The sequence below is a fragment of the Athalia rosae genome, chromosome 6, assembly GCF_917208135.1.
Source record: "Athalia rosae chromosome 6, iyAthRosa1.1, whole genome shotgun sequence".
Taxonomy (NCBI): domain Eukaryota; kingdom Metazoa; phylum Arthropoda; class Insecta; order Hymenoptera; family Athaliidae; genus Athalia; species Athalia rosae.
In genome coordinates, this window is record NC_064031.1 from 14,727,426 (window position 1) to 14,740,074 (window position 12,649).

General features: G+C 43.9%; 2 protein-coding genes across 6 annotated transcripts in view; one reads left to right on the forward strand and one right to left on the reverse strand.

Moving 5' to 3' along the window:
• Positions 1–12,649, reverse strand: part of LOC105692142 (dynein regulatory complex protein 9) — a 61,737-nt gene that overhangs the window by 28,808 nt on the left and 20,280 nt on the right. For 4 of the 5 annotated variants that reach the window (XR_007278931.1, XM_048656980.1, XM_048656977.1 and 1 more), the window contains exons 2-3: positions 5,375–5,580; positions 4,725–4,805 (exon numbers count right to left, since the gene is read on the reverse strand). Coding sequence is in view for 4 of the 5 variants with exons in the window: in XM_048656980.1 (XP_048512937.1) it covers positions 4,725–4,778 (54 nt within the window). In the remaining variant the exon portion in view is untranslated. The remainder of the gene's footprint in view (positions 1–4,724; positions 4,806–5,374; positions 5,581–12,649) is intronic. The other variant, XM_048656978.1, reaches the window with a different exon arrangement.
• LOC105692170 (acetylcholine receptor subunit alpha-like) overlaps positions 1–12,649 on the forward strand; it is a 55,328-nt gene that overhangs the window by 17,930 nt on the left and 24,749 nt on the right. The gene's annotated exons all lie outside the window — the stretch shown is intronic.

The window sequence follows — 12,649 nt, forward strand, 5'->3', positions numbered from 1 at the left end:
GGCCATTTTTCCTTTAAGAACGAGCTGTCAATAGAGTATTAGCAACTCGTTTTCAAACCACAAACTCCGCAGGTTTCATTCCCACGGTACATCATGCTCGCGGCAAAACCGGACTAAAAAGCACGATTTGATATCGCGGTCGGAAGCCTCGCGCGTTATCTGCAGGACGACGTTGAAGGAAGATCTCGACTAAAGGATAGAGGAAACTAGAGAAATCTGAACGGGAGAAGAAGAGCCGCATGTAGAGGGTGGAAAGCTAACTTATCGAGGCGGTGATAAGCGGAAAGTTCACCCTACTTATCGAACCGATTTTCAACGAGCTGAGCGTTGCAGTAGCGTGAAGAAGAGTTTTCCAACTTTCGCGATCGCGCTACTCAATGACGCCCTCACTTTTCTGTCACTGTACACCGAAAGAACCGAGACAGAAAAAAAAAAAAAAAACGACAAAAAACATTCAAACGTACCGCACAAAAGCTGGTAACGGGGGACGTGGTGGGCCCGCATATTACTTTCCCGCATCTTGAAATATGCTTTTCGCGAAATTTACTTTGAAAAATAAATAAATAACAGTCTTCGTGTATTGTCCTCGAATTCGGGGCGTTTATTTCCCTATGAGAATTTTCTCTCCCCATGGGAAACTGGATATCGATTAGTTTTCAGGGAAAATTTATGCAGTTAGCTGTAGTTCGAATAAAGAGTCAGCCAACTCCAGTCGTGTATCCCGAATGGGACGTTGGCTTCCACTTTGATCTTTCTTCGATGGATGAATTTATCCCCGTTTAACGTGACGCGCGTTCAGGGTATAATACCTACAACAGGGGATAAAAATATGAGCAGAAATTCTGGATTGAATGGAAATCCGAATCGGGGAATTTAACGCGGTGCTGATGGGATTTGTTGAAGCGTTGGGCGCCGGTATAAGGACTCTACGACGACGGGTCGATGCGACCAAGTGCAGCGTGTCATTAATGCGGTTTGGAAGCCCATAACGCCCTGGATCTAACTATTATATCGATTGTACCCAACGAAACGGGTGGGAGTGCGCCTCGGCGTTGCCGCACCAAGGCAAATGATTAAGCTCGCGTGTTGACGCAACCAAATTATACCGCAGCTATCAGGTCACACGGGGTTAGAATCTAAGGCCGCGCATAATATTCCAGGGAATAATGTACCATTAAAGAGTACGGTACGCCGGCCGATCTCCGCGACGAGGTAGAGAAAAAATTGCCTCGCTATGATTATCGGGAAAAAAATATTTTTCGCTTTCATGCAAGTGAACGAATGAAGGGGTGAAACGCTCCAGGTTTTTGAAAAGAGAAAGGAATCGGTCCGGGCAAACGTTTGACTATCCCCGTCAGGGTTCTCGGAAATTCAACTCTGGCTATCTTTCGTTTCGCACGAGACAAATGGGACGCGGGTCCGAGCTAATCTGGCCTTGTCTGGTTTGCGAAACTACCGGTATACGGATGGACCGCAGCGAAAGGGCCTATCCTAGGAAGACAAGAGTTGGGTCGAAGGGGGTGGTGCGTGGGGTGTGCGGCGTATAGGGTGTACGGGTAGAAAATAAGGGAAGACGAACGAACGGACGGACGGACGGACGGTCGCCCAACTCAATTTACCGGACAGTCGGTCCCCTTGTGTGGATGTGTCATCCTTGATCCGTTGTATCGCTTTTCGTAGACGCGCCAGTTAGCCGCTTGCCCAAGGCGTAAGTTATCGTCGGGGGTGTTCTCATTGTCCGTTATCCTCTTACACCCACACCAAACAAACAGATTGAGAGCGAGAGAAAGAGAGAGAGAGAGAGAAAATTAGATTAATTACCCATACTATAATCCATTAGTGCGAACAACTGACATCGACGATACGCGAAGCGGCGATTGTCAAACTTATAAGTATCGATCGACACCCCGTCTTACCTTTCGCGTTTCTTCGTTGCTCGATCGTTATTGACGCAATTTGAAGAATGAAGTAAAATCGAGTCGCGCACAATTCGATCTACATGTATAAGTTATTCGAACACTAGAGTCACGCGTGATGGGTATTCGTGATTTTAGGCGAAGGTAAATATTTTTTTTCCCCTTACCGAGTACGCGAGACGACACACCCTACCGTAAACCAAATGCTGTGCAAGCTTATAAAAATTCAGAAGCTCCGCATACCTAATGCCGTTCAATTTTGGGTCTGAATTCAAGATCCGTAGAGATGAAGAAAAAAATAGGAGAAAGAAGACCGACGAAACGCGATTGTTGGAGTAATTTTTTTGTTACTCTCCTTTTCTCTCGTTACTTTATCTCACACGGTGTTAAGGAATAGAGAGGGGGAAGGGGTAGGGGGAGAGCTTACAGATGAAACGAAAATTTCAGCTAGATTCTTGCCCTATTCTTAAAACCAATTTTCCCATACGATTGATCGAGTTATAGTTTTCGATACGAAACGCAAAAAATCAAGGATATCTCGATGAAAAAAATTCGTAGCTGAATTTGACTGACGGATTCGTGTTCCTAGGGTCATAATACGTAAGAAAAGTGTCCTTTAATAGATTTGGAAGATAGGTACTTCATTTTTGGCCTAAAATTTGAAAAAATTCAAAGTGGTACCCCTTGAAATTTTGTCAATTTTGGGTCGAAAAAAAATATTTTTTTTTATATGGTATTATTGTGTATTTTGAGCCCAGGAATTCAAATCCGAAAGAAAAATTGATCTATCTGCAAAAATAACCGAGTTATCCCCATTTTTATGCGATTTTTGGCATAAATTTGAGGATATCTCGAAGGGAAAAAATCGTGGCTCAATTTGGACAGCGGATTCGTGTTCCTGAGGTCAAAATACATAAGAAAAGTGCCATACGATCAATTTTAAAAAATAAAAATTTTTAGCCAAAATTTGAAAAAATCGTAAGGGGTACCCCTTGGAAAAATCTCAAATTTTGATCAAAAATTTTTATTTTTTAAAATTGATCGTATGGCACTTTTCTTATGTATTTTGACCTCAGGAACACGAATCCGTCGTCCAAATTGAGCTACGATTTTTTCCCTTCGAGATATCCTCAAATTTATGCCAAAAATCGCATAAAAATGGGGATAACTCGGTCATTTTTGCAGATAGATCAATTTTTCTTCCGGATTCGGATTCCTGAGCTCAAATTACATTTAATTATACTAAAAAATCAATTTTTAATTTTTGACCCCAAAAAGCTGAAAATTGGCGATAACTCGGTCAATTTTAGAGATAGATTAATTTTTCTTCCGGATTCGGATTCCTGAGGTCAAAATACGTCAGAAAAGCATATTAAACCCAATTGAAACAGTGATTTATTTTTTGCTGAAAAATCGAATTTTTTTTTTGGTTCTTCACGAGTAATCTCACATGCGGTGCGTATTTTTGGCGTACGCATGGTCTGAAATATACCCGAAAACCACCCCGAAAAGTAGAGGAACCGGGATAGTCGAGGATAGGTATGAGGAAAAAGAAAAAAAAAATGGACGAGGAAGGGAGAACGTATCAGTTCAATTTAGTTCCTTGGGTATATATCCATATACGAGGTACATTTCCCGGGATTGATTCGGGAAAAATGTTAAATTATTTAGAGCTAGAAGAAGCATGGAGGAAATGGAAAAACCAGGTAAATGCATGAGAAAAAGACTCCGCGGGAGATGGAGGTTCCTCCAACGTCACGTTTCGATGAAAAAAAAAAAAAGGAAGAAAAACAAAAAGGAGAGAAGAAATGAACGGAAAACCAGAAATTCCTTGACGGCGATGAAGTTCGATACATCGGCTCCTATTCCATTAAAATCGCGTACCGGAATTTACACGTAGATATTTATTTCACTTCGTCGTCGAGTGATAATTTCAAATAAAGATATCGGAATCTTCCTACTCGTATACGAATGTAATTGAAAATAAATGACAGCTCGCGAACGTTCGTTCAATTTTATGAAACGAGTACCGCACTTGCTCCTCCTTTGCTCGGTTTCGTCCCCAGAAAGTGATTGAAAAGAAAAAAACAATAAGCACACAAATAAAGAAGACACAACCTTTGAAGAATTACTTTCACATAAGGTAGAAGAATGTTTTTTAATATCCTGACATTTGGAAGATTAGCAATTCGTTTTACCGGACGTTACGCAGTCCCCCTTACTCGGGGTGAGGTGGGTTTCGTTTCTCCCGGTAACTCGGCACGGTGAAATCTGATTTATTGTTGAAGGGCGAAACGCTGTTTTCAGTAAATGATTATACAGCTATCCGAGAGATGTGGATCACAGAGACGCGAAAACGGAAGGAAAACTGAAGCGAAACCTTGTTCGCCCTGTGCCTTCTTAGAACGAAACAAAAGCGAGGCACGTTTTTGACGAGATACAGCATCTGGGATGTTTTCTGATCCTCGGGCAATCTTCTGGATCAAAAGATTCCGAGGCAAGAAAAGCAGGAAAATCGTTATACTCGACAATCGAACTCTACACACATTCGACGTGGGTTACCTCGCAACGCGTAGAACAAAGCGATGGAAAAGAAAGAAAAAAAAAAAAAACTGAATAAAATAAAGCCAAAAAAAAAAAGGAAATGAAACCGAGGACACAAAACATCGGGGATAAAGATAAATACAAAGAACTAGAGGATAATGCGCGACTTCGACTACAATCCTAACCGGAAAGTGCGTCGAAACCGACGAAAATGGAAAATTTCAATCATTGTATTTTTAACGAAAAAATTATCGTCTTTCTTACATTGGGATTCCTCCTACGTTCGCCTCCCTCCTTCCTTTCTGCTGTGATTTCCATGCGATCCGAGGGTACCACCTTCTAACTCTGAAACATAAAGCTACAATTGTGACAAGTATCTTTGCAGGTATCTTATACCTTGACCAATGAAAAAGACGTTTCTCTCGACTCTTCCATACACCGATCCGGCATCCATTTACATCCAGGCCTCCGATTCGTTCGGATGTTCATCCCTCTCGTGATTTTCCGCATCTCGTTCGGATCGCGAGATACGCCACGAACGTCTTAAATATCGTTCACGACGCCTAAGCTCGAGCATCGAGGATGGGGCGAACAATATAAATCTGAATAATTAATTCCCTTGAAGGGACTTAATTAACGGAATCTCGTAACCACGTCTACTAGCCCTCGGAATTACGACACCGGTTGTACGCTACGAAGCATCAGAATTCTGATCCTCCTTACCACTCACAGCGGAGAATTCTGGCTCTCATATACATGCACATATCTCCAAAGTGCTTTGTCGTTTCGTGCGGGCGTTGTTGCTTCTGTTGCTCCGCTGCAGGGGTTGAAGGGAGCGGGAGGAGGGGGAGGAGGGGGAGCCAGGGTGGGGTAGGAGAACGTTATACGTGTATTGTACCATCGTATCCACCTACTCACGAAACTGGTCTGGTGATATTTGGCAACGACCGCAAGGGTAGTTCTTGGTCGGGTTAAAACCCGTTGTTCTCCCTCTTCCTCTTTCCAGTGTACCACCACCGGGTTGCGTTGTGTAATTACAACCCCCCCGACAGAGAGACTTCTACACTCCTTCGTTGTTAGCCCCCGTCTGCGAGGAAATAGGTAAACAGCTCCCCCATACCTGTTAACAAATACGCATAATATAGATATACGCACGTGTGGATACCGAAGAATATTCCACCCCCCACCCCCCTCTTTTCAATTAGAGCCATATTTTGAATCCAACGTACACCGCATCCGAACAACTATGAAATGTATGTATTCTAGCGCCGACCGATCGATGTCGAGGTACGATAAAAAATCTAACGGAATATTTAAACGTTTCTTTTTTTTTTTGCTTCAGCAGCGTGAAACGTTTCCGGAAATAAAACACTCCGCGAGCAACACTCGTTCCACGCATTTGCTTGATTGAGAAAGTAGAGAAAAAGTCGTACAGCTGCATTGGAAAATAATTCACCCGCACAACGTCGGACAAGTTTTCGTATCGTCCGAAGAATGATCGAAGCTGTATATCGCTTATCTGTTTCGTTTGTATTCGGAGTGATTCCTCATGATGCCCGATAAAGATTCACAATCATGAGAACGTAGCCGCAAACATATCAATCACCCGAAAAGCTTTTTGTACGAGCTTCTCTCCGCGGAGTCGACTCCGCGGCACACGTCGTGATTCACGAAATCATTCGTTCGCCAATGGCCGATCTCGCGTACGCATCTTTCATCTTTCTATCCTCATTTTTATTCGCAGCTGAATTCATTCTTTTCGCACCGAGAGTGTGAACAGTTCGTTCGAAAGGCAACTGCGGTTCGGGTCGTCGTTCGTTCCTCGATTTTCAAGAAATAAAAAAAGCAGAAAAAAAAATCTACCCGATTTTGGTAATCTGGCTTCATGGAACCTGTGAATTACACGCGTTCGTAATGTTTTAACTTCAATTTCAAGGACAATTATCCGCATGCGACAATCATCAGGGGACACCAGAATTCGGCTGGGTAGTTATACCACGGATACCGCGCTTTGCTGTTCGAACGACTTAATTTTAGTGACTTGAAAATATTTATAGCGCTCCGCAGAAACTGGTGACATATTATTATAAATTTTATGAAATATTGAACGGATGCCAACTGCCCCTCCTTCGCTCACGGTCCGCACGAGATACGTTTCACATCGAAAATATCCGGATGACCCTTTTCCGTGCACCTATGACTGCAAAGTTTAAAATAGAAAACTTGGAAATCATCGATTTCAAGTTTTCGATTTCAACGTGATCGAATCGCCGGCGAATTCGTTGTCCCTTTTTACTTTCAAAGAGTCGATTGAAAACCTTATTCGGACATTATTAGAATTGGAAATATTTATCCCACGTGATATTCAGAGAGTGATATAATTTTTTTTCTCTCCGCGAATCTCGTATGCGACCGCACGTTCCAATGTCGAGTTTGTTCTTTTCAAGTTCTTTTTTCTTTTTCGCTTTCTCTCCCTTCTCCCGAGTTTTTTTTTTTCTGCTACTTTCCGTCAGACGCAGGTATAATATACGGTGCTATACCTGCTCGTCTGGGTACGGCGCACATGTAGCGAATTTTCGCGAGGTAGATATCGTGCAGCGATATCGCGTTCAATCAAAAAGCAATCTGTGAATTCGATCGAGTACACCTACTCGTGTATTACGTATATACACAGACCGTAAGTCCGCCGGAGGACTGCCTCCACATTCCCTGTAACCAGGACCTTCCATGGGCATGTAGCAAATCGCGAAATTGGAATGTTTTTCCCCTCAGCTCTCCATTATTATTCTCCGAGGTACCTTTACGCACATTTTCCATCAACGTACATACCCAACCGGGCGTACCTCCCCCCTCCCGCTCTCTACCCCCCCCTTCCTCTTACACTCTTGCATTTTTTGAGAGCCTGCAAATCGCTCTCAAATGGTCCCAAATGATTATTGAATCCTGAAACACGGTGCAAGAGAAGCGAAACGAATAAAAAAAAAAAAGAAAGATAAATGTATTCGATGAGCTGTCCTGTTTGCCAGGTGCGAATTAGAGTAGATTTGCGAAACTGAAGGTACAAAAAAAAAAAACGACGAAGGCCGAAGAAATTATTGAAAAATTCTGTGTTACGTTGAAAAAAAATCACTCCGAATAACGTAATGCACTCCGGAAATTAGCGGTCGATGTATAAAAATGTTACGTAGCATAGGAATGGAATGGATAAGAAAAAAAGAATTTTCATACTCCGAATAAGCTGTTTACAGATTGGATAGTTGAAAAATGAAATCAATCTTCGATATTATATTTGTACGGGAGGTATGGAGTTGGAACCGGTAGTTCGGTAGCGATATTTTAAAGTGGTCCAAGACGGAAATTGTTGCCGACGTTAACAATAGATGAATCTCAAAGTATAAAGTACAGGTAGAAAAGTTACGGATAAAAGTTGTGACTCGATAAGTTATGACCTTTCCCATACCGGCATATTTCGAGAAAATTCTTCTCCTCGGTTTTTGGACAGTTTTGCAGAAACGTTTCCGCATAACGGGTCTCGAACTTCGGCTGTTCGTCTTACAAAGAATCCGTCAAGATTTCAAAGTATTCGACGTGCACGTGTAAAAGCTTCTGCTCGCCGTACGTGGGAGTTCTCCGATTCGAATTCTTTATTTTTTCAAAACTTCTTCGACTGACGATGAAAATTACCGCGATATAATTCTCCGGTAACAAGTTTAATGGGTATCACTCCAGGAGTGATCGCACCCCGCACCCAGAAATAGTTAGGGTTCGGACCTCGGGGGTAAAATTTTGCGGGAATCGTAGATCACGACGTTTTTCCCCAACCCTGATTCCCCTCACCCCCCGTTCCACCGCGGCGAGGCGGCGGGCTTTTCAGACGCGGATTAATAAAAGCGACGGAAATATGACGCTGAACAGACGAGCGGACGAGAGTTATCATTTTCACAAGATGCGATAATGTAATTGGCTCGAAAAAACTTTCCCCCGTTTTTCGTACCCAACTGCAAGGGACGCTATTCGTTCTCCTCGTTATTGTTCTTCGAATATTTTTGGAGCGAGAATCGAGCATCGGACATTTTTTCCGTTTCGCTCACCTCGTTCGAAGTCGACAGAGGCGTACGCGTTTCAACGGGACACCCGGTACGTTGATTCGGGTATTCCGTATAGAGTAGCTGGCCACAGCGGCGCAGTAATCAGTATCGCGCCGACGACAAATCGTGGTCAACGCAAACTGCCACAGCCCACAAAGTAATTAGCACGGTAATACAGATTTGGACATCGGTAGCTGCGCGGCGTAATGAATGCGACGTTACCCCGTTTCGGCAAAACGGGGTAACTCGCGGGTAACGTACGTCGACGTCGACGTCGAATCTGCGGTACGAAATAATTTTGAAAAATTTGCCAAGTTCGCTTGTCGTTTGATTATCCGATTCGCGTACATGATCCGCCTCCACTTTGTAAAATGAACGAAACGTCAGTCAGCACGTCATCGCTTACCCGCCGGTGTGCGAGTATAAATACATTTTTCAAGGGGGTACGGTATAAATAAAGTAAGAGGAAACTCATTTCCATCGTACGGAATGAGTTGAGAGATTACAACGAATTTCGTCTCGCGTCGGTGAAAAAGGGGGAGAAAAAGGGAGAAAGGGGAGAGAAAAAAAAAAAAAAAAAGTTCCTCGTCATTTCCCACCCTGTTTATCAACGTATCTTTCGGCATCCCTCCGAACGGGTAAAAAAGAGCAGAAAAGAATGTCAGCCGAAGTAGGGAGCAGAAATATAAGGTAGTAAGGGAGCTGGAAACTGCCAACCGAATAGATTCAAATGCGGTAGAACGATTCAATGATCTAGTAGTTTTCTCTTACCCCCTCCCAACAAAAAAAAAGGGATGAGTTTTACGGCTTCGCGGCATATTTTTTCCCCTACCTCTCCATCGCGGTTCTTCTTTTCTTCTTCCTTAAAAATTGATCGTATCGTGTGTGTCGCGTCGCGTTGTATCGGTACGCCTTTATCAGCGCGGTAAAAATATTGTTCCATCGTTCGACGGATGTGGGTACACGATAAATGGGTCGCGGCATCGGTTCACCTAAATTTAATAAATTTACGTAATCCGCTCGTATACAATAATTCGTTACAGGTATATCCACGCTGCAAAGTGCGCTCATATAACTCGTTCTGTATTTGACACGCACTCGTATCGGGTTGTAGAGAGTTTAAATGGTGTATGTAACTCTGGAACGGAGCGTAGTAACTGCTTTTGAAAGCTTCGCATGACAATAGCAAGTGTCGCCTACAGTCCTCCTGGCTTTTCAAAGTTAAGGCAAGCGCAGACAAGTCCCCCGTCAAGTCGACGAGTGCCAACGGTAAAGGAAAAGGGGGTTAAAACGAACCGGACATACCTACGGTAATATTTCAATTTACTGTACGGAGAAACTGGACGGCTGACCGACCTTCGACGACGAGCGTGGAACGGACGGTGAGATCCTGGCGAAAAAGGAACGCGAATCGATATCGGAAAAAAAACTAATACAATAATGATGATAAAAAATGGTGAAAAGTGTAATTACCTTCTTTAGAATATTTCAGATCTAGCTGGCGGTAGAACTGTCAATTACAGATTCTAAGCGTGGGGCGGAGGAGGGTAGACAATTATTTCGGTCACGTGATTCTCGGTGAGAAACGCTACGGCGCCCTTTCACCTGGTAACCCAGAGGTCAACGACCAGACAAGGACTCTTTACTTGGGTTGTATTTAACGATTTTACAAATGCGTACGAGGCGGGCCAGATTTCCCTACCAAAGTTCTGCGTGCAGCCCCGCGTCTCGTAACCCCGATTATCGAAGAACACGATTTCTTACCACGATTATTAATGGAAGCGTGACGATAAAGCAGTTATTTATTCATTTCTTATTTTCCTTCCGTTTTATCTTCGGGGTGATAGCGATCAGCGGACGATTATGAACGCGGGAATCGAATGAACCGAGAAAACCTGGAGTCTCGCGATCTCCCCAGGGGCGCTGGAATATTCGGAAATAGAGAAAAGCTCTAATTGCGCTCGGACCGATCCGACGAGCTTTTCCTCCGTCACGAAACGTTCGAAGGAAGCAAAGTTAGCTGCAGCTGCCGCTGCTACTCGAATTCGCCGTTCTCCGTTCTCCCGTAACGTCTACCCTCGGAAACGATATAGCTGCTGTGAAACGTGTTAAGGTTTACACCAAAAGTGTTTTAAGGGTTTTTCTTCGAGCGCCCCGGGACGTCCGTCTGTCCGCTTAGGCACGCGGCTGTATGGGTGCACGTATACACCCATCGCTCGGACAGGGGATGCGGAACGAAGGGCGTAAACCCGATCTCGCCGTTCCATGCCGCCCATTCCGATCTGTGCAAAGATCTTCGGATCCGCGGTATACGCTCGCATTCCGTTATATATATATATATATATATGTATACCTTATACCTCAGTCCCGCGTTTCAAATGAAAAGCCTAATACTTTCCCTCCTTCCTTCGGTTTACCCTCAAACCCCGCGCGATGCCATCTTTACCCCCTTCTCGCCCTACCCCGCTATCTTCCATTCTCCGCGAGCGAATACTGCGAACACCCGCACACCACGGTTGCACACCGAGCCGCAAAGTTCGTACGTGTTCGGCACAGCCCTGGAATTTGAAGACGGCTCCACCCCTTTCACTTTTATCTCTATTTTTCGTCGAGCTTATACGCTAGCCGATGTATATATGGGAAATGCAGCGTTGGAATATTCCCTTCGAATAAATAGATCTTGTAAATCCATATATATTGCCTACGAATGAACTATGCGCCGGATGTGTTATATCTATCTATCGGTACGCCGGTTACAAATGCGGTGTATTCCTCGCGAAAGAAACCGCGACGGGATTGATTTCCTTCGGAGGAATATTCGGAGTCGGAATTCGAAGGGGAGGTCTGCGAGGGGGGGGGGGGGGGGAGAAGAAATGAAATTTTGTTTTGTGTCCGTAGACAATAGCTGGGTTCTCTCTCTCCCCTGTTACGGAAAGCGTTGGTTCGTTAAAAAAAAAAGGCGTATCGAATTTCACCCCGTTAGAAAAGCTTGTATAACGGGGTGAAAGTTCGCCGGTAGGCCGCACACCGCGCCGACTGCGACGTTGAGATTCGAGCTATTCGACGCGGAGCTTTGCATTTACCACTTATATTCTGTACACGATCACACCTGTTGCTCGCATTATACGGATCTACAATAATATCTTATCGTTATACAATGAGAGTATTTACACCGAACGTTCAAACGGCGATTGGTTTCGCGTTACTCTCCTCTTTCATCCCCCGCTTTCTTCTCCCGGTTCATAGCGGAACCCCAACGTCATTACGATATCGAGCTGCAAAGACCGGAATAGCTACGTATCGTAGGTTTCGCGAATTCGATCCTTTTTGTTTGTATTTTTTCTTTCGGTCGATGAAGATTGAAAAATTCCGTGGAGAAGTTTTTTTTCTCTTTTCTCCTCGTTGAATTTTTTTGTTTTTTTTTTCCATCTAGTTCACATTTTCGGTAAGCGACTACGTGGCGGGGAAAATTTCACGTGGACCGCGGACCTTGTTTTTCGTCGTTCGACGATACGCGCGCAAACCTCCGTAATCAGTGTCTAATTTCACCCACTTTAACCGGCGATGATTTTACGCCCGTATAACCAGCATCTTCCGAGTCGTTCCACGCCAGTTATTCGACTCGATTTTTGATCCACCTAATTACCGCATTTTTTTATAATACGTGCATCAGGCAACGCGGGAGGGAAGAAATCTTAAATCACGTTAGATGGGGATGAATAACGAGATTCGTTCTTTGGAAAATTAAACATCCCCGCGCCACGCAATCGCGAATTACGAAATTTTAAATGAAATTACTCGGCGAAAAAATAATCGAGTTACCTCGGGGTCGGTAAAAACGACGATAAAAATCGTCGATCAATTCGTACGAAAATTTTTTCCACATTCCGGCGACGATTTTTATCGAATAAAATTCAAACAGATCCACGTCAAGCGTGGACGAAATTATCAAGAGCACGTCGTCGGATTCGAGAGGCCCTCGCAAGACTGGTAACGGGATATACCCCCCTGTACGACGACGTATAGTCGGTACATTTTATGGAAACAAAGTGGGTAGAGCTCGGTACAAGCCACGTTATCAAATGGATCCGTGACAAAGTT